Here is a 21874-nt window from a genome sequence, read left to right as displayed (position 1 = left end):
GAGTATAATTTTAGATTTGTTATTCTACAGTTGGTGGGATTTGGTTTTGCCCCAGGAGTTTGTCAAAATCATTGGCCACTTTCACCCATGAGTTAGCCATTGATGATTCAGATAATCTGAAACTAACATAGCATCAATGCCAAAACTTCAAACTTATTGCACAATTAATGAATTTCAAATAAGAAGCCAAGTTGGTCCAAAATAAATCCATTCCTCTAATAGTTGAGTTTGTTTTTGGGACTCCAACAAATAGCCACTGAAATTCAAGTACTAGTTTTCAGATTGAAGATGGGTGTGCTTTTCTTTTCTTTTATTCTCACCAGTCTTTTGAGATTCAGGAACAACTGAGGGTTTCCCAGCAGGAGCTTGAGCAGCACCAGAGACTAGTTAATGATCTGATGAGTCAGATTGCAGAGAAAGAACTACAGCTATCAAACATTGAAGTCAAAGAAGCTGCGAATTTGGAGGACAAAGTGAGTATGAATGCTAGTCACAAATGATATGAGACAGAAGGAATATAAATAATACAAAATAAACTTTGTTTCTGGATGGCAGGGAAACACTAAGACTAGAACATTTTATTGCACTTTTTTTTTTTTTTTTTTTTTTTTTTTAATAACATGCATTATACAAACTTACAAATACCCCCCCCTTCCTTCAGGTTAACCAGCTAACTGAGGCACTAAACTTGTTAACCAGTGAACGGGACCACCTCATGACTGAGAGAGCTCTGGCATCAAATATGGCTCAGCAATCAGAGCCTGAACTTCACCTGGGAGAGCTGCAGGAACAGATTTCATCTCTCGCTAAGGAGAGAGATGAGCTTCAGGAAATACTGGGGCGCATCAAAACGGAAAAGAAACAACTGGAAGCTGACCTGCAGGAGAACATTGAGATGGTGAATGTTAGAAAACACAGGAACTGGGCTTTTCGAGGGATTGTCTTGGTATAATCTACTTTGTACTGTTCAGGGTATAGGTTGGAGGTTGGATATTTAGTTTAGTGTTCAGGTATTTTCTGAGTTGTAAAGTACATAGTTACTGTTCCAAGAAAATTAAATCTGGATTTATTAATAAAGAAAGTCATTATTATAGTTCAGTTTAACTTGTGATTGTAGATACTGCAAATTACATTTTAAGGGTATAAAAGGAAAGGTCAAATGCAAGTGTCATAGTAAACTTGAGAGCATGTTGATTTGTCATGTATTATATGCATTTAGAAACAAGCATACTTCGATTTTTTTATAAGCTGACTTGACTAGTGTTAATGACCAATAAAGAAACCATGAAATGCACTCTTTATGATGGGGGGGGGGGGGCTTCAATGTACAGATTACCTTTTTTTATTTTGTTGATTTTTAAATTCTAGTCATTTTATGCAGGCTATTGATACTCAAGAAGAGCTGAGACAACAGCAGCAACAAATCAATGACCTACAAAAACAGATTGCAGTGAGAGAATCCCAAGTAGTAAGTGGTGAAGAGAACTTGAGTGGAATAAAAGAACTACAAGAAAAAGTAAGTTTGAGTTTATTGAAAATACTTCATTAACATAACACCTTGTACTATTGTAAGAGAAAATTGAACAGTTTTGTTTAACATTTTTTTTCTGATTTAAACAGATGACTAGGGAATTGAAAGTGGTAACCTGTGAACAGGATCATCTTCTGGCTGAGAGGAGACAATGTGGTTCAGAGTATGAACTTCAACTGGGAGTGCTTCAAGAACAGATTTCATCTCTCACTAAGGAGAGAGACAAGCTTCAGGAAATACTGGAGAGTGTCAGAGCTGAAAAGGACCAACTCCAGGCTGACCTGCAGGAGAACATCAAGATGGTGTGTTTTTACTTGGTATCTGCTATTAGTGGTTCAGCATTCTGGCATGTTGTTTTTAAGGATTTTACATTCTACTTGTACTAGCTGGAATTTCAAACTTCTTTGGTTGCACAAATTATCAAGTTACTTTACCAAGGAAAATGGCTTCCAGGTATATATTTATCATTATAGTCACATGTTATGAAATGTTGTGCTTCCCTTTGTTACACTCTAGTAGTGAGCCATAGTTTCAAGACCTCTGTTTGTGTTCCGCCTTTTAACGAGAATGAAACTGCTAGTGGAATGGCATTATAGGGAAAATGGGAGCCATGACCATACTGCCTTGTAACTGGTTCCACGGTATAAAGGGAGACCACTGTTTAACTATTGTATATTAATTATTGAATGGTACAGACCATAATGTAATTTAACTGCGTTATTTTTGCGATCTTACAATTTTGTTCATGGAGTGCAGGCTGTAGAGACTCAGGAGCAGCTGAGAAGCACTCAGGAACATCTGAGACAGCAGGAACAGCTAGTAAGTGACCGGAAGAGCCAAACTGCAGAGAGAAAATCTCTATTGACAGACAGTGCAGAGGAGAATAAGGATTCATTTAGCCAAGAACTACAGGAAAAGGTAACATTGAATTCATAGTGTTGACCAACAATTCTATTGAAACTCCAGAGTTTCAGTATTGCAGAAGATCTTGCTGCTATTATCATTGATTTTAAAATCTCTAGGTTCTACATCTCTCTGAAGAGTTGAAGCTGGTTAAATGTGAACGAGATCAACTCTTGGCTGAGAAGAGAGACATTGTTCAGGGACCTGAGACTGAACCTCAACTGGGAGTGCTTCAGGAACAGATTTTATCTCTCTCTAAGGAGAGAGATGAGCTTCAGGAAATACTGGATGGTGTCAGAGCTGAAAAGAACCAGCTGAAGGTTGACATGCAGGAGAACATTGAGATGGTCAGTATGTGATAAAGTGAGAGAGAATCTAATCTGCCAGTCAGTGATGTGATGTATTCACACATTTGGTGACCTGTATGTTTTTTTGACTCGGTAACTAGACTGCTTTTAAGCTGCTTTGTAATGTTAAGGTTTCTTTTTAAATGGCTAATTTAGAAGTGTGTGCTCCATTATAAACCAAGTACAGAATTGTAAAACTGTGTTTTCTTTTTATAACCCTACAATTATTTATGCAGAACATTGAGATTCAGGAAGAGCTGAGACAGCAGCAACAACTGGTCTGTGACCTGCAGGTCCAGACTGCACAGAGAGAATCTGAACTGCAAGAAAAAGTAAGCTTGCATTCTGGATATTTATTTGGCATCATAGTGTAAGCTATTAAAGTTTACGTTTACTCTTTGGAGGAACCTGTCGGGTTCACGAAGTGTACAAGCAATGTCCAAGATGAGATTTTTTCATTCATTACTCTATTTCCTTAGGCACAAGTTGTTTTTTTTTGTTTACTGAATTTAAAATAGAGCTCAGTGAAACTTCTACCAAGACACAACCTAACCTAAGCAGTTGTGCAGCAATGTCACAGTGCATATTTCCTCCAATTTAAAGCTACAGCAGCATTAGCTGTGCAGTGCAAATCAGAGTACCAAATAATAATATGTTTGTATTCAGAATAAAAAAAACACTTATCATATAGCAACCTAAATATTCTACATCTGTTTAATTCTATCAAATAATAACATTCATAAAATAATCTGAATAGTGCAAATATTGTAACCTGGCCAAAACAATAGAAAATACATTGCAATAGTAACATTACTATCAATTACAACTTGCTATTAGAGTCTGATATCGGATGAATCTGTTATTTTTTTTTTTTTATTCAATAACCTGTAAATTTAAAAGCAAGGAACATACCTCGTTGTACTTTTAATGGCCAGTGCAAATGTTGACGTTACTCCATCCATTCACAGGAAGTGTGTTTTTTTTTTTTTTTTAATTTAGTCGTTGCCAATTAGTTTTTATTATTTTCTCCCCAATTTGAAATGCCCAATTATTTTTTAGGCTCAGCTCACCGCTACCACCCCTGCGCTGACTCGGGAGGGGCGAAGATAAACACACGCTGTCCTCCAAAGCGTGTGCCGTCAGCCGCCCGCTTCTTTACACACTGCAAACTCACCGTGCAGCCGCCTCAGAGCTACAGCGTCGGAAGACAACGCAGCTCTGGGCAGCTTATAGGCAAGCCCGCAGGCGCCCAGCCAGACTACAGGGGTCGCTGGTGCGCGGTGAGCCGAGGACACCCTGGCCGACCTAACCCTCCCTCCACCCGGGCGACGCTCTGCCAATTGAGCGCCGCCCCCTGGAAGCTCCCATCCATGGTCAGCTGTGGAATAGCCTGGACTCGAACTCGCGACGTCCAGGCTATAGAGCGCATCCTGCACTCTAGCGAGTCCTTTTACTGGATGCGCCACTCGGGAGCCCCCCATTCACAGGAAGTTTTACATTGTACTGCAGTCCAGAGTATCTGGATCTTCCACACTGAACTCCTTTCCAATTACCTTGCTTTTTTCTGATTTAGTCATTTGCGTTGTACTGCTTAGCATTTTAGTATTAATGTCTTTTTATGTTAATTACACAGTCTTTTTATATTAATTACACAGTTAAATTAGCTTTCTAATTTCAATGTTATCAAAGTTTGGCTTCCTTCTTTTAGCACTTGCTATATACATTATTTTATTTCAGTTTACAAATTTAAAGTTTGCAGTGCTCCCGGAAGTTGTTTCACAACTGCCTAGCAACAGCTCAGAAGCTGCTGTGTGTAGTCATTACAGGGGAACTCAAGCGGGGATCCATTAACATTAGCTGAAAACAAGGCAACAAAATTGGAACAATTTCAAACAGAATAAGTTTACTGTAGAATTTTGCTGTTGCAAGCATTGCATCATTCATTCGGGTCCTTAAGATTTAATATGCAAGTCTAATTTACATGAACGCGCATTTTTGAATGCCAGACGTAGAATGTTGACGTCAGATGTAGCTAAGCCAGGCTAAATTGTTGGTTGGTGCAATAGGCATAACAACGTCATGGCTTAACAGTTGACAAGCGTCAGCATTTAAAAAAAAAAAAAAAAAAAGTCCATTTGCTTCTATTAGTAGCTAATATATACTGAGCATCAAAAGAAACTTATCACATTTATTTTCAAAGGTATATAAATGATGAACATTGACGAAATGTTTTTGGTTTCTTTTTAATCCCTCGATCACTCATCCTTGACTGTGACACGCTTGAGTGACTATGACTGATTGCTATTGCTTCCAATGGTGGCAACACACGCTACTAGCCTGTGACTTTCACAGTATCCCCCGTCCTCCCATAACTTTAGACCAGGGGTGTCGAACTCCAGTCCTCGAGGGTCGCAGGGTCTTCTGGTTTTCATTCCAACTTAAGCTCTCAATTAACATAATTGATCTAACAATACATACTTTGTATATTGAAACAGGTCGCCAACATTTTTTTTCCCTCATCCACAAAAGCAAAACTTTTTTGCTACAAAAGATTTTACCTAAAATTCTTTGAGAAATTTCTAGAAATGATAATTTTCCATTGAGTTATGTAAACTTTTGACTGTAACTGTGTGTGTCTAGTGCTGGGACGAACACAGGATTTTCATGTTGAGATAATTACTCATAATTTAATTATTCGTTCGGATATTCGTTCTTCAAAAAGTAATAAAAGCCTTTCTGAACACAGACCGCATAGCAGCAGGGTCAGGGTGAGTGGCCGTGGCCCCTGTGTGTGTACCTTTATTTTACAGCAAGACCTCTGTAATATGTAACACGTTAACATAGAAAAATATCCCATGAGTAAAGAATGAATTGTTCACAACAAAACAAACACGTTGTAAAATGAAGGTGAACAACTTTTTTTTGCTTCTCGTTTTATCGCATTCCGCATAACAAAAATATATATAATATCAGGGCTAGACGTTAACTTTAAGGCAGTAGTGAGGGTTTGCTACCTGCATGGAAAGTAGGTAGCAAAATTGGTCTTATTCGGTAGCAGTTTATTAGACCATATATATATATATATATATATATATATATATATATATATATATATATATCTATATATAATATCTCTATATATCTATATATATATATAATATCTCTATCTCTCTCAAAATAATCAAAACAATAAACACCTACCGACTGGTTTTAAATAGACTGAATAATCCAAACTATCACATAGTAGGCCTATATTTTAAATCATGGTATTTATTGAAACCACCTTGTGCTCAACTAAGTAATGGAACTAATGCAATTCCTTGTCAATGTATTTAGTTTTATCCTTAAGTTCTACAACAATGCAACCGTATCTGTCATCTAAGTGTTTGATATGCCATCAGTACGGTTAATCAGGTTATGTTTTATTGGTGCAAATTAAGTGGTACGAAATTATCCTCATGTCTTCAGTTGTTGACTGAGATTTCGCTAACAAACAAATCATACACACCTATAAAGACAGCGATTTTTATTAAACAAAAACCTAATGTTTGCGTACTTAGGAAACCCACTGTACATCATACAGAAATATAAGAAATATTTAAGTTAAATTTGAAATCTTTTCAGATTAACCAGGTGACGGAGGAGCTGAAGTTGGTAACTCGTGAACGTGATCGTCTGGCTGAGAAGAGAGACGGTGATCAAGGACTAGATACTGAACTTCAACTGGGAGAGCTGCAGGAACAGATTTCATCTCTCACTAAGGAGAGAGATGAGCTTCAGGAAATACTGGAGAGTGTCGAAACTGAAAAGAACCAGCTGAAGGCTGAGATGCAGGAGAACATTGAGATGGTTAGTCTGTTGCATTATAAAATAAGATGGTCTAAACTGCCAGTCAGTGATGTGGTGTATTCACACATTTGGCCACATGTGTGCTTAATTGGCTCAATAACTAGACTGCTTCAAGCTGCTTTGCAGTGAAGGTTTTTTTAAATAGCTCATCTAGAAGTGTGTAAACAAGTACAGAATTGTAAAACTTTCTTTTTTACAATCCTTTAATTGTTTATGCAGACCACTGGGATTCAAGAAGAGCTCAGACAGCAGCAACAACTGGTCAGTGACCTGCAGATCCAGACTGGACAGAGAGAATCTGAACTGCAAGAAAAAGTAAGCTTGCATTCTGGATATCTTGTTGCTGTGCTTAAGCTGGGATGGTCAAATACAAGTCATGATGTCATTTTTGTCATTCTGGATATTTCTTTGGCATAATTTTAATGGACTAATACAGTGAGTATTTACATACATACATACTCCTGTGAAATGTTCTGTATTTTTTTTTACTGTCAGACATGTTTAACCGCCATTTTTAATCCTCTGCATTTATTTCGCTCGCACAAGTATCAGCTATGCTGAGTGATGGGCCTGTAATCAAATTGAGTGGGTTTACATTTACGTACCCAGCTGTTAAAATGCTGGACAATCTTTCATGTTCCTATCATACCCAAAATTCAATGCAAATTAGTCCTGTGAGGGTCCGAATTTTACGACCCCACTTCCGACCCAGACCCGCAAGTGTTTGTCCTTTACCTACTGCCAGCTTCAACTGACTCTCTCACGCTTTCTCTAGTCTGGATATATTTTAACATTGTAGCATATTAACTATTTCTACTTAATTTTACCATAAAATACATGTCTGTTCTTTCGTGCCACCAGTTGAAAGTGAGCTACATCTGTGCTTTTGCAGAGATGTACCAGTTTTGTGGCTGTCGTTCACAAAAAGACAAGTAACCAATCCAGTCACATGTTCATTATTTTCATTCACTACGATTCCAAAAGAATTGCACACTCAAACTATTATCCACTACCTGATATAAACTGTGTGCTATCTTTTTTTGTTTCACCTTGTTCACAAACTTTAATATCGCCAAGCAGACTTGATAAAAGGTTCTTGCAACGTATAAAGCAAGCAAGAACGCTGCTTAGTCGGCTGACTGCTCCCTAATCGCCTCCTGCGTTAGTGCAGGAAATACTGGTATATTTACCTTCTAATACGTTATTTGGGAAAGGATTACAGACGAGTACACTGAAAGGACAGAAAACGTATTTGGTGATTTTCAAATTCAGACCCAAAAATGTATTTATTTTTTTGACCCAAACCGAGAGAGTTCACATTCCAACCTGAACCCGACCTGATGCAGGACTCTAATGCGAGTGCACTTAAAACATTTCTGTGATGTCACCCTTTGATCTTTAGATTTTATATTGCTTTTTTTTCTAGTTTGAGACTCAACTGAAGCACCAACAGCAAGTGGTTGATGAGTTTAAAAACCAGGTTGCTGAAAAAGAAGCTCAAATATCAAGTCTGCAGCACAAACTGGCAGAAGAGGTGAGTTTTAATTGTATTGCTGTTTGGTCTTAAAGGGGAAGGGAAACACTTTGATTTATAGTGTTAAAAAGGTACAAAAGCAATGTGATCTCTGGTTTCTTTTTATTGTTTTCGACCGGTATTTGTCAATCTTCTTTTCAGATTAACCAGGTGACGGAGGAGCTGAAGTTGGTAACTCGTGAACGTGATCATCTGGCTGAGAAGAGAGACCGTGATCAAGGACTAGAGACTGAACTTCAACTGGGAGTGCTGCAGGAACAGATTTCATCTCTCACTAAGGAGAGAGACGAGCTTCAGCAAATACTGGAGAGTGTCAGAGCTGAAAATAATCAAAACATAGAGATGGTGAGAGGCTTCAAATTGCTAGTCAGTGATGTGTTCTCATTTCTTCCAGGGTGTTTTCTCATAGCACCTTTCATAAAGAAATTACAAATATTTTTGTAACTGGCAGATTGTAATAAAACATTCTGTTAGGTGTGTGCTGAGAAGTTTTTATCGGCAGGTATTAAATAAATCCATAAATGTGTGTTGATTTCAAAACACAAAAAAAAGTCCTTCCCTCAGTTACAATCAAGTACAAATTAATGGCAATTAACTTGGAAGCTAATCTTCCTCTCATCTGTGGCACATTTTTACTGCCATATGGAGGCCATAAACAAAAACTTCTGCTGTACCGAGGCTCTAAACTGAAAGTATACTGTCTCAGTATAGCAGAAACAATGTCACCACACAAATCTTCAGACCTAAATTATGCAACTCATTACTACCAGCTGATGGTCAGTAGAGCATCTAGCCTGAGAGGCAGTTAAAATCAGTGCATTGTTTAACAGGTAGCCAGTGAAGATCTGAAAGGATTACTTGTAAGAATATGTGCAGCCGCATCCTGACACCAGCTTAAGTCTAAAAACATATTACAACAATCAAGCAATTTACAAGTTGTTTTTAAGGTTTTCAAATTGGTATTTCATGAATTATCTAAAGATGCATTCTGTGTTTCCTTTTATCCTTAATATGTGCTTATAGTAATTTAACAGCATTATGTTAGTCACTATTAAATCTTCATACAGGCTTCAAAGAATCAAGATGAACTGAGATCTGCGCAGGAAGAGCTGAGACAGCAGCAGCAAGTTGTCAGTGACCTGAAGACCCAGACTGCAAAGAGAGAATCTGAACTACAAGAAAAAGTAAGCTTGCATTCTGGATATCTTGTTGCTGTACTTCAAACTGGGATGGTCAAATACAAGTCCTGATGTCTTAAAGGAAATGTCATTTTTGTTTTGATAATCAGTTGACTTTTTATCTTATTAGGTAAACCAGTGGACTCATGAACTGAAGCTGGTAAACAGTGAACGGGATCATCTTCTAGCTGAGAGGAGAGATGCTGCTGAACTTGGAGATTTGCAGGAACAGATTTCATCTCTCACTAAGGAGAGAAATGAACTTCGGGAAATACTGGAGTGTGTCGGAGCTGAAAAGAACCAGATGAAGGATGACTTGCATGAGAACATTGAGATGGTGAGTGTTGGAAAGCTTAAGAATTTCCTGAAGAGGATATGTGATATATCTATAGGACTATGTAACAGGGTAGCATCACAGCCCAGGCTGTTACTGACAGAAAGAGACCCAGAGGCAGAAAGGTGCAGTTTTTAAGCACTGGTGTGCACGTTTATTAACAAACACATACAAAAGCAGGAATAAAATAAACTGGCATGAGGGCCAAAATTATACCCCAGGGAATTCTGCTCAGAAAAACACAATTATGCAAGGAAAAAAAAAATTATGCAACATTAAATCCTTTCATTTGTTTTACAAATTAAATGAAATATAACACAATTTGAACCACCATTAGAAATATATGCAGGTATTATGTATTTATATAGCACATACAGGACATTTGTATCACAGAATCAAGTGCTTTATCATTCCTTGAAAAAAGTGACCCAGCAGTTATGTTAAAACTAAAGTTGTTAAATAAGGAATATTCAGCAAAATTACCCTGCAGTAGATTTTAGATGCTTACAAGTACAATTAAACAAAAGTACTGTGCAACATAACAAATTATGTGCAATTATATTGGGTACTTCTCATATTATCATAGCACAGCAGGTCAAATTAAAATAAAGCATCAAAGACTAAACAAAATGATTTTATGTTGACGTAAAGTCTTTTTTAAATTGCAAAATTGAAATAAAGGAAAACCAGCTCTTTTAGTTTGTCCTCTGAAAGAGAATGCCTCTGATCAGAGAGAACAAGATTGTACAGTGAGTTGCTGCGCTCTGCATCAGCTGTGTTTTGTTACAGCATTTATGTATCTAGAAGCCAATGCTTTTATATTTGGGGGGGGGGGGGTTGCTGTTATTTTTTGCACAAAGTGCAGGTGTTCTCTGTGCAGCTTATTTTTCGTGGCTTGGAGAAAAAAACAGCCATGGCCTTCTGATAATGATATTCGGAAACTGGAAGTCAGTAAACCTCCAGGCTGTGTTTCAAACAAACGCTCATTTCTTTGATATTTAACAAGTTTTGATTTGCTTTACGTTGACATTTCAACACACAAATCTTAATTCACGCAAGCAAACTGAGAATTGATCATTGGAGGAAGTGTCAAAATAAGTGAAAATACTCTCCCATATGGATTATTAACAGCATTATACTTCTTCATTGGTAATTTACACTATTCACATTGTATAATTGTTAGTTACACAAAGCATTTCCTTTCGTTACAAATCAATCAACCTATTTATTTTTTAAAGGTTGTAAGCATACCATGGTCAGTGTTGTATAGCCAGAGGCTGTACCTGGGGTCCTTTACCCATTCCATCCCAAGAGGCGATGTTTACTGTGAGACTCGCTCCTTAGTGCCGACACACATGCTGACCTAACGGATCCACTGTTGCGCCTCTCTTCTGACCTCAGATCCGCAGCTGCTGGTTGACTGCATGTCTTCAGCAGAGACAGTTTCACTTGCGGTCACTGCTGCAGGCGAGTGACTTAATTACATTATTTTTTACACTATTTTTACATACAATTACCCATTTATACTTGGGTTTTTACTGGAGCAATGTAGGTAAAGTACCTTGCTCAAGGGTACAGCAGCAGTGTTCCCCACCTGGGATTGAACCCACGACCCTCCGGTCAAGAGTCCAGAGCCCTAACCACTACTCCACACTGTCTAAATAATATACATGTATATAATATTGCTACCGCTATACACAAATAATAATTATCTTTTATCACAAACAAGATATTACGTTTCCAGTTTCATTTCACAGCTGACCTACATTCGCCATTACGGCGCTCTTAAATACACGCATTACAAAACCCTGTATAGCTCTGCAACTATACAAGCAATTTCAGTTCAGTTCTGATTTGAAATCCTTGTAAAATTGTGCAGCTCCTAAATACTCTATTTTTTTTCTACATCGTTTAGAAAAAATAGAGTATTTGTGTTTTTTTTACAAATTATTTATTACACAATTTAATTTTTTTTGGGAGGCGTGGCTTATATGTGAAAAAATATAACACATCCCACAACCAAACATTATATCATTGGAAAGGTCTACTTCATGCCTTTCTGTTGATATATTGGGTTTTAATTTTTGATTTACGGCTACCAAACTACAAGCACTAACACAAAGTTGTTATATATTCACGCCCAAATATGGTAATTCCCCGTAGGCGGCATAGGGTTAAGGGATATTATGTGGCAATGCGTGATCATAAGTTTTAATGCGTAAAATTACGCGGGCGCGTAATTGCGTAATTCCCCAGGGTGTACAAAAAAGGTTCAAACTAAATAATAAATCACTTGTAGGCTGGGCATTAGCCTTCACCATTACGTTGCAAAACAACACAAAAATCACAGCAAAAACGCTCACCCCCAAACTTCTCCAACAAACAAGGTTTCTGGTTTCTTTTATACATGTGGTTACTCCCCAATTAGGACCAAATACCTAATTGGGGAATGGCCACAATTGTGATTGCTGGCAGGGATAGGTTTAACCCAGTCCTTGCATTCCCATACACACACAAACACACTATTTACAGCAGCAGGGCTTCTGCCCTGTCACAGACTGCTTATGCAATTGTGATTTAATTTGGGAAGGGCATTCTTCAGCACGTGCTTTTGAGTATTGGGATGGAGGTACCAGTTCAACTATACGTACAGTATGTGCATATCTGTTTGTGGTAGCTGAAAAGGTATCAAGTACTACAAGCTTCAGAAGGTCAAAAAACACAAAGTTCAGAATCCTCCACGGACGAGTGAGTATTAATTTATAAATGAAAGTATTCTTGCATTTATTAATCGTGGTGTGTGTGGTTTGTTTGTTTTTATTTATTTTATTTTTCTGTGTGTGTTTAGGCCATAGAGACCCAAGAAGAACTGAGACAGCAGCAGCAATTGGTCAGTGACCTGAAGAACCAGATTGCAGCAAGAGAATCTGAACTACTAGAAAAAGTAACTTTTGGATTCTGGTTATTTTTATCTTACCGAAACATTTATATTTAATAGGACAGCATTAATTTTATTATTTTTATTTATTTTTTTAATTCCTTTTTGTGCTGTGGCAATTCTATTTCCAGCTTTGTTTTTGAAGGACCCATAAATAGAAATAAGATAAAAAGGGTTAAGTGGGACTGATGAAAAGTCATGATTTTATGATAAATATGTTTTTAGATTTAATAATTTACTGTTCATTATTCAGCTAAACCAGGTGACAGAGGAGCTGAAGTTGGTAACAGGTGAACAGAATCAGTTTTCCTCACTCACCATGGAACGAGACGAGCTGCAGGGAACATTGAAGAGTGTCAGAGCAGAAATGGACCAGCTCAGAAAGACCTCTGAAGAGATCTTGTCAAAGGTGAGATTTGATATATAATTGTTGTTGTTTAAATCTTCATACATTTTTTACGGTGGGGGGGGATTTACAGAATCATGTATCACACTCTGCCAAGAAAGAGGAGCTGCTCCAGAGCCGGGACAGGCTTGCTGCGTAGATCATCTGCAGGAGGAATTTATATTTATATTTTTACTTCATTGCAAAATGTATATTTACTTATACATTATTATTTGTTCATAGCTGTAGGAATACATCTAAACAACTCTTTGATCAATACTAATACAGTCGGCGCTGATTAATGGGACGTCTTGGGAGAAGGGAAAATATCCCGAAATAAGAGGCAGTCCCAATTAAACGAGAGGCCGTTGAGACGACCTTAGTCACACTTGATTTTTGATTAAAAGAAAAATAATGAAATCACATTATCATTAAATGTTAAATACATAATTTAAAATACGAGTGAAATGTGTTTTTTTTTTATTCCTAAACAAAATTATTTGCACCTGCGATTTTGACACGGCAACTTTCTTTGCAAGAGCAGCCTGAGAAACCACAGGAGACTCCTTCAATTCAACATGGTTTACGCAAGTCACAGGGTAATCACGTACTCACTGCACTCTGCTACGTGACCCTTCTTGCTCTGAAAAGCGATCTCCGTTCATCATTTGAAAATACTGTATCCCAATTAAACGAAGTGATTTCCCAATTAGACAGCATAAATACCATTGGGAAGAACAGTCACCCAGAGTTATATCCCATTTAAGCAGCAAGCAGTATCCCGATTAGGCGGCGCCAACTCTATACTGTATTTCTGTTTTTGGTCAAATACTATATTAATATATTAAGACAACAAAATCTCAGTTGCAATTGCATTTTTTTCTAGTCTGAGACTCAACTGAAGCACCAACAGCAAGTGGCTGATGAGTTTAAAAGCCAGGTTGCTGAAAAAGAAGCTCAAATATCAAGTCTGCAGCACAAACTGGCAGAACAGGTGAGTTTTAATTGTATTGCTGTTTTGGTCTTAAACACATTGTACTGAAATATAATCAGCACACGTCTGTTATATTGACAAATGCACACTGGGGAATTGAAAAATAAAGCGATTTTATGGCCACAGTGATCCGGCCTACCCCCACTTAAACCCATCATTCTCAGACAAATAAAATAACGCTTTAATTAAATTAAATGTGGAAAAATGACAATGTTTTGTCAAAGATAGATACATTGTACACATAAATTAATCCATTAACCTAACCTTAAAGATGGTGTCAACTGCAACTGTAAGTTGAACTAACAGCTTGTTGTCTCTTGCCCTTTCATCCTGCTAATTGAAGCATTTTGCTCCTTTTTTAGTATAGTAAGCAAATCCTTGTGTTATTTCCTCATACCAATAATGTGTGTTCTCATCTTCTTAGTGACCACATTCCCACAATGTGAGAGACAAACATTTTAACTGTTTGAACTAAGTGTAACAAAAGAGCAAAAACAAAATCCAATTACCAAATGAACAATCAATTGAATCTCGGTATCAAACTAGTAGCAATTAGGAAGACATTTAAGTGACATAAACAACTCTCAAAGTGTTAAATTGGTAAAGAAACTATGGATTATTTTCTGTACCTAATGACATTCAAACCACTGACTGACTAATGTTTACCAATTCAACCTTTATTATTGTTTATCCCTTACCTAATGTTTGCATACTTGGGAAACCCACTGTACGTCATACAGAAATATAAGAAATATTTAAGTTAAATTTGAAATCTTTTCAGATTAACCAGGTGACGGAGGAGCTGAAGTTGGTAACTCGTGAACGTGATCGTCTGGCTGAGAAGAGAGACGGTGATCAAGGACTAGATACTGAACTTCAACTGGGAGAGCTGCAGGAACAGATTTCATCTCTCACTAAGGAGAGAGACGAGCTTCAGGAAATACTGGAGAGTTTCAAAGCTGAAAATAATCAAAACCTAGAGATGGTGAGAGGCTTCAAATTGCCAGTCAGTGATGTGTTCTCATATTTCTTTCAGGGTGTTTTCACAAAGAACATTTTATAAAGAAATCAAAAATATTTTTGTAACTGGCAAATTGTAATAAAACATTATATTGGGGGTAGTGCTGGGATGAACACAGAATTTTCATGTTCGGATATTTGGTCATAATTTAAATATTCGTTTGGATATTTTGTTCGTTTTCAAAAAGTAATAAAAGCCATTATATTGCTCAGAACGCAGGCAGGGGGGTGTGGCACCTGTGTGTGTACCTTTATTTTACAGCAAGACGTTACAATATGTAACACGTTAAAGGAAAAAAAAATATCCTAGGAGTAAAGAATATGTTGTAGGCCTTACTTTATCCCAGTGAATGAACTACAAAACAAAGGATGCCAAATAACAGTTCAAATTAAATGTTATGTTTATTCCCGAAATAATAAATTGTACATCGACACTGCATTTTATTTGATTGATTACCAATTAATAGCAATAACTTGGAAGCTAATCTTCCTCTCACCCTTTGCACTGACATTTTTACTGCCATGTGGAGGCTGTAAACCAACATTTTTCTGCCGTTCCGATGCTCTAAACTAAATGTATACCATCTCAGTACGGCAGTATAGCAGAACAAATGTCATCTCACATCTTCAGACCTAAATAATGAAACTCGATACTACCAGCTGACAGTCAGTAGAGCATCTAGTCTGAGAGGCAGTTAAAATCAGTGCATTATTTGACAGATAGCCAGTGAAGATCTGAAAGGATTACTTGTAAGAATATGTGTAGCCACATCCTGACACCAGCTTAAGTCTAAAAACGTATTACAACATTCAAGCAATTTACCTTAAAGTTTTTAAGGTTTTCAAGTTGGTATTTCATGAAATATCTAATGATGGTTTATGTGTTTGCTTTTATCCTTAATATGTGCTTGAAGTAATTTAACTGCATTATTCTTCATGCAGGCTTCAAAGAAACAAGATGAACTGAGATCTGCGCAGGAAGAGCTGAGACAGCAGCAGCAACTGGTCAGTGACCTGAGGACCCAGAATGCAAAGAGAGAATCTGAACTACAAGAACAAGTAAGCTTGCATTCTGTTTTTTTATTATTTTTTTTTTTTTTATTTATCCTACCTAAACATTTACATCTAGTAGGACAGAAATACTTTTTTTTTTTTTTTTTTTTCATACTGTGGTAATTCTGTCTCCAACTTTTGTTTTTGAAGGACCCATGAATAGGAATGAGATAGTTATGAGGGACATTAAGTCAGGATTTATGATATCTTCAGTTTAATAATGTTGGTGTTCATTATTCAGGTAAACCAGGTGACAGAGGAGCTGAAGCTGGTAACAGGTGAACGGAATCAGTTGTCCTCTCTCACCATGGAACGAGACGAGCTGCAGGGAACATTGAAGAGTGTCAGAGCGGAAATGGACCAGCTCAGAAAGACCTCTGAAGAGATCTGGTCAAATGTGAGATTTGCTATATAATTGTGGAGCAGTTGTGTTTGTAGTTATTTAAATCTTCATACATTTATTGAGGTGGAGGGATTGCAAAAATGTACATTTACTTATACATTATTATTCTTTGTTCATAGCTGTAGGAATACATCTAAACAACTCTTTGATCAGTACCAATATGTTTCTGTTTTTGGTCAAATACAATTTTAATACATTAAAAGACACAACAAAATCTCAAAGTTGCAATTCCATATATATATATTTTTTTGCCTAGTCTGAAACTCAACTGAAGCACCAACAGCAAGTGGTTGAGGAGTTTAAAAGCCAGGTTTCTGAAAAAGCAGCTCAAATATCAAGTCTGCAGCACAAACTAGCAGAACAGGTGAGTTTTAATTGTATTGCTGTTTGGTCTTGAACACATTTGTACTGAAATATAATCCGCATATAATCAGTCTATGGTATATTAACAAACACACACTGGGGAATTGAAAAATAAAGTGATTTATGGCCCACAGTGATCTGGCCTACTCCCACTTAAACCTATTATTATTCTCAGACAAATTAAAATAACGCTTTTAAAAATATTTTAATGTGGAAAAATGACAATGTTTTATCAGATACATTGTACTAATTAATTAATTAAACCATTATCCTAACCTTAAAGATGGTGTCAACTGTAAGTTGAACTAACAATGTTGTCTCTTGCCCTTCATCCTGGTAATTGATGTATTAGGCTATTTTTCTAGTACAGTAAACAAATCCTTGTGTTTATTTCCTGTCTTGCCAATAACGTGTGTTCTCATCTTCTTAGTCAGAGAATCATGAGATATTGAGGCAAACCCAAGAAGAGCTAATGCATAGACGTCAAGAAGTTGAGCAATTAAGGTGTCAAGTTGCTAAAAAAGAAGCTCAGATATCCAACATGCAGGAGACCCAGGCAGATAAGGTGAATGTTCTTCTGATATGTGTGCAGATTTAATAAGTGCCAGGTCCATTTCTATGATGCATGTAGAAATGCATAAAAAAAAATACGCAGGGGTGGGTGGGTGTGTGTGTGTGTATGTATATATCTATATTGTGGAAAACTGAAATGTTTTTGCACGTACTTGATTTAAGATAAATGGGTTTATATTGCCTACATAACAAAGCGCAACCGAAGCTATGCGTTTTATATACAGACATACTATAATCGAAATGACATGATTTAAATAAACATTTGAACATAATGGGCTTCATTTACAATTGTCCAAGTGCTGCCACAAATCACACAGATTTTGTTTTTCAAAATATGCAGTGCACTTACCATATTGTTCGTCTTTGCTGCATCAGAATCTTGTTTGGTAAAAATTGCAGCAATTCCAAACCACTCATTTCTGTCCTGCTTCTTTAGTGAACCATTTGCAATGTGTGTTGGGGTAACACTGAATTGCTTAGAAAAACAAATGACTTTGTAGTAACCAGTTCAGACAGACAGACTGGCAGCTCCTTATCTTAAACACACCCACAGCAATTTAAAATTTAAATTCCAAAAAGGTCAAAATGACCACCTTGGTCATTCTAGTGTTAAGCCGAGAGTGCATTTTTGCAGCTCAGGTTTTATAAAATTAGTATGTGAAAGGGGTGTACATGTAAAAGGTTTGAGTAACATTTCAAAAACTATGTTTAACTAGCCTTATGTGTGATTTATCAAGTTGATCCATCTGGTAAAATGACAAGTTGTAAGAAGGAATTTCTTTTTCTACAAAGTCAAGTTCAAATTTGCTTTTGAAAGTGGTCCAAAATCGCTCAGAATGCATCTGAGCATGTATAGCTCCAGAACTTCGGGGGGCCCCTGGCCAAAAGATTGGTTTTGCCCCAGGAGTTTGTCAACTGATCATTGGCCACTTTCACCCATGAGTACAGCCCCTGCAGGCTGGAGATGAGAACCTGTTAAGCAATTGCTTGTGGGGGATATTTAATTATTGAAGCAAGCCATACCAGACTTCTCAAATCCACTGTTCATCTTTTCATTTAACTTCTGTTCATATTATGTTAATAAAATTAATACTAATACATTTATTATTTTTCCATCTAGCTTCTGAGTTTCACTGAAGAGTTAAAGCAGTCTGCTACTAACCAAAGCCATATTATGACTCAGAATTTGAGTCTTGTTCAGAGCCAGGAGAGGCTGAACAAAGAGCTGGAGGAACTGAGGACCAATGTCTCCCGCCTGGAGAGGATTGAGCTGGAGGCACTGGAGCATGAGAAGAAGCTTTGCCAACTCCAAGCAGATATGGCAGCATTGGCTCAGGAAAGAGATGAGCTTCAGAAAACCCTTGACCACTTGCAAGTGACAATGAATGTGGAAAAGAGTAATATTGAGTTGGTGAGTAACTTATCTATGAAATGTTTAAACTCTTGCTTTTCAAATGTCTCTCGAGATAATTACTTCATATTTTAGTGATGCTAATTATGGAAATATCAAGCAAAATGTGATGGTAAAATGTAGTTTGGATGTTCATTTACCTGTTCTATCCAGTTTAAATAATTAAACCTGTTCCGGACTAAACTTGATTTTTAAAACTGTAAAAATGACATGTTGGCTTTGTAAATGGTTTTATTCTTGAATTTGTTGTATTAAAAATATTGCATTTTATTTTGATTTTGATATTAAATCTGCTGTTAAACAGAATGACTTTGTAATAATTGCAGTGTTTGTCTGAAGAGAAAAAAGAGAACCAAAGGCTTTTAGAAAAGATTGCAGGCTTCGAGGAGCAGGTTGCCTCCATGGAGAGCAAATGCAGTCCATCCGTTGGAGAGATGGAGAATCTGTCGCTGCGTCTTGAGGGAACAGATCAGCAACTGAAAGTACTTTTGTTTTTGTGTTTTTGGTTTCCCCCCCTCCCTCCTTTTATTAGTGAATTTCTATTTTTAAATTCCACTCTAATACTGTATAATATACATGAGAAAGTATGGCCAAATAAAAAAAACAAAACTGCTGTCCCTCTAACTCTCTACAGTGCATAGCTATTTAGTGGTACAGGAAATAAGACTACATAAACTGCAGACCCGCTTGGTAAGAAGCAAGTCCACGTGGCCAGCAGAGTGAGTCAGTCAGGGGAGTGCAGGTGCGCATTCTGGATGTGCGATGTCGTCTGTCTTTGCTGGAAATTCCGGAGAGTGTGCCACATTGGCTGTGGCCCGCCCATGTGTCGGGGAGGCAAAACCAGCAGACAGTTTATCCTCATCATGCTACAGCGGACCCTACTGGCCACGCAGTCACTTGTAGGACTAGCCTTCGTCCTTTTGAGGCTGGTAGCTCACAGATATCCAAGATCCTGGGTGTAAAAGTAGAAATTGGCTAGGTTGTGGGATCAGAGGACACACTGAACGTTCAGATCTCCTGAGTTGCATGGGGACAAAACTAGACATTCTAAATTGCGGAGGAAATCGGAGGTAAAATTGGACACGCTAAATAAAAAAAATAAAAAACCCTACAGGCCACTGTTTACTGTAACACAATCTTTTTTCTGTTGAAATACAGGACTGTATGCAGAGCTTTCATAAGCTAAAAGACCAGTTTGAAAGCTGGTTCAGCAACATGGACACCATCCTGCTAAATGACTTTGGTTCTCAGAAGGAGCTTGTGTCGCAGCTGGTCTCCCCACTTTCTTCTGCACAAACAAAGCCTGTTGAGATCCTGAACTCTGATATTCAGAGAATGAACTTGCAGTTCAAATTTATACTAAAGAAACTAAAGGTAAGTCATAGGCGATGGCTATCTCCACGCAGTGATCTTGTTTGTTTTTGTGACCCCTGTTTTGAATTAACCTTATTTAAATGTTAGAGTTAATTTGACCATTGTATAAGTAATCTTCATATAGGGCTTGCAAAAAACGAGGTGGAATTTCAATTTAAAGGTGCAAACACCCTTATAACTGGGCTTCCTACTATTATTTTTATTTATTTATTTATTTATTTATTTATTTATTTATTTATTTATTTATTGCCAAATCGTTTTATTTTAGAAATAATTTACTGGGGGGTGGGGGTTTGTTCAACATTTATTTTTCAATTCAAGCAGAGAATGAGTGAAATCAACCTTTATGCATTAAAGACTTTTTATGGCATTTCAGAAACATCTAATTTAGCGAACCCCTTTATCATATTCAACAAAGCCATGGTTACCAACATTTTAATTTAAATAACATTTGGTCACAGCGGAGCGATACCTTGTAAAGAAAGATCCTACACAAATTAAAAAATTGTTTCAAATAAATCGTAAAACACGCAGCATATAAAAGTTTATTGCACAGACTTTTATAGCATAAATTTGAATAAAAATAATATGCACAGAAGAAAACATTAGATAGTTGAACGGAACTAACTTGCACTGGACTCAGTCACTGCAAGGTAAGGCAGACGGGCCTGCTTCGTCCTGCCGCAGAGACTTCAGCTGTCGGTCAGGGTATTGTGCACAATATTCATTAAGTGTGTTCCTCTTAGGCCCCATTTTCAAATCAAACTAGTAACTGTTACTGTATACCTATAGCAAAAGTTTACCTACACCTTAACCCGCTAATTTTCAAAGTAGGCGCTTTGAAAAACAGGTGCTGTAGCTGGCAAATGAAAGTGCACAGTCGGTGCAGGTCTTGATGATTTGAGAGATTTTAAATGAATGAAAGCATTCTAGTGCGGCTTCAGTCAGAGATCTGTCAGAACAGGGTGAAGTGACAGTGAAACTGTAGTACTAACGGACCACTGAGATGATTGACCCCTAGCCATTTTGAGCTGAATGAAACAGATGGGACAGACAGTAAGTATAAAAACTACACAAACTTAGAGATGATGATTTTTGGTAAGAAAGAGTTTTACACCACCAACGTTTATCCAAATATAAATTTATTTGTCGTACTCGTATTTTTTTATTTTTTAATTAATGTTTAACGAGCGTTACCAGGGTTTTTTTTATTTATTTTTTATTTTTTTATTTTTTTTTAATATTGGAAAGTAGCAAACCTACTTATAACAGAATCTTTTTTTAGGGCAGTTCTTTTATTTATAATCCGTTGAAGTCATAAAAGGAATATTTAGTGTATTTTTCTTGTCAGTTTTTATACACAGCTTTAGCCCAGAATCAGATGGAACACCACCAGCTGACTGCTCAGTGTGAAATGGATTGCTACGAAGAGAACAAGAAGCAAGAGCTTCTGGTCAAGAAGATACAATTTCTGACAGACAATGGCTCTACAAAGTACAATGACCAATGTGAAAATGAAAGATTCAATGGACTACTTGAAAAGAGAGACTTGCAATTGCAGGTGGGTCTTGATGGAGTTTTAAATGTGCTCATTATGTTTTTGCAATAAATATTCATTTAATAAACATGTTTTAGGAAAAACCTCCTCATTGCCTCGGTCACACAGCAGTGCTTCTATTTTCTC

At 37.1% G+C, this 21874-nt stretch overlaps 1 protein-coding gene across 2 annotated transcripts in view; it reads left to right on the top strand.

Annotated features, from left to right (window-relative positions):
- LOC117408768 (centromere-associated protein E-like) overlaps positions 1-21874 on the top strand; it is a 62735-nt gene that overhangs the window by 32286 nt on the left and 8575 nt on the right. For both annotated transcript variants that reach the window (XM_059000196.1, XM_059000202.1), the window contains exons 29-53: positions 324-473; positions 662-898; positions 1382-1516; positions 1621-1833; positions 2288-2449; positions 2554-2781; positions 3018-3113; positions 6406-6630; positions 6850-6945; positions 8057-8164; positions 8306-8509; positions 9232-9348; positions 9473-9679; positions 12525-12620; positions 12868-13023; positions 13886-13993; positions 14775-14978; positions 15956-16072; positions 16308-16463; positions 16726-16833; positions 17263-17397; positions 18526-18816; positions 19143-19298; positions 19975-20190; positions 21542-21751. In XM_059000196.1, the coding sequence (XP_058856179.1) occupies positions 324-473; positions 662-898; positions 1382-1516; positions 1621-1833; positions 2288-2449; positions 2554-2781; positions 3018-3113; positions 6406-6630; positions 6850-6945; positions 8057-8164; positions 8306-8509; positions 9232-9348; positions 9473-9679; positions 12525-12620; positions 12868-13023; positions 13886-13993; positions 14775-14978; positions 15956-16072; positions 16308-16463; positions 16726-16833; positions 17263-17397; positions 18526-18816; positions 19143-19298; positions 19975-20190; positions 21542-21751 (4131 nt within the window). The remainder of the gene's footprint in view (positions 1-323; positions 474-661; positions 899-1381; positions 1517-1620; positions 1834-2287; positions 2450-2553; positions 2782-3017; positions 3114-6405; positions 6631-6849; positions 6946-8056; positions 8165-8305; positions 8510-9231; positions 9349-9472; positions 9680-12524; positions 12621-12867; positions 13024-13885; positions 13994-14774; positions 14979-15955; positions 16073-16307; positions 16464-16725; positions 16834-17262; positions 17398-18525; positions 18817-19142; positions 19299-19974; positions 20191-21541; positions 21752-21874) is intronic.

Source organism: Acipenser ruthenus, chromosome 2 (assembly GCF_902713425.1).
Source record: "Acipenser ruthenus chromosome 2, fAciRut3.2 maternal haplotype, whole genome shotgun sequence".
Taxonomy (NCBI): domain Eukaryota; kingdom Metazoa; phylum Chordata; class Actinopteri; order Acipenseriformes; family Acipenseridae; genus Acipenser; species Acipenser ruthenus.
Note: the sequence above shows the minus strand (reverse complement) of the source record. Positions and strands in the feature narration are given on the sequence as shown.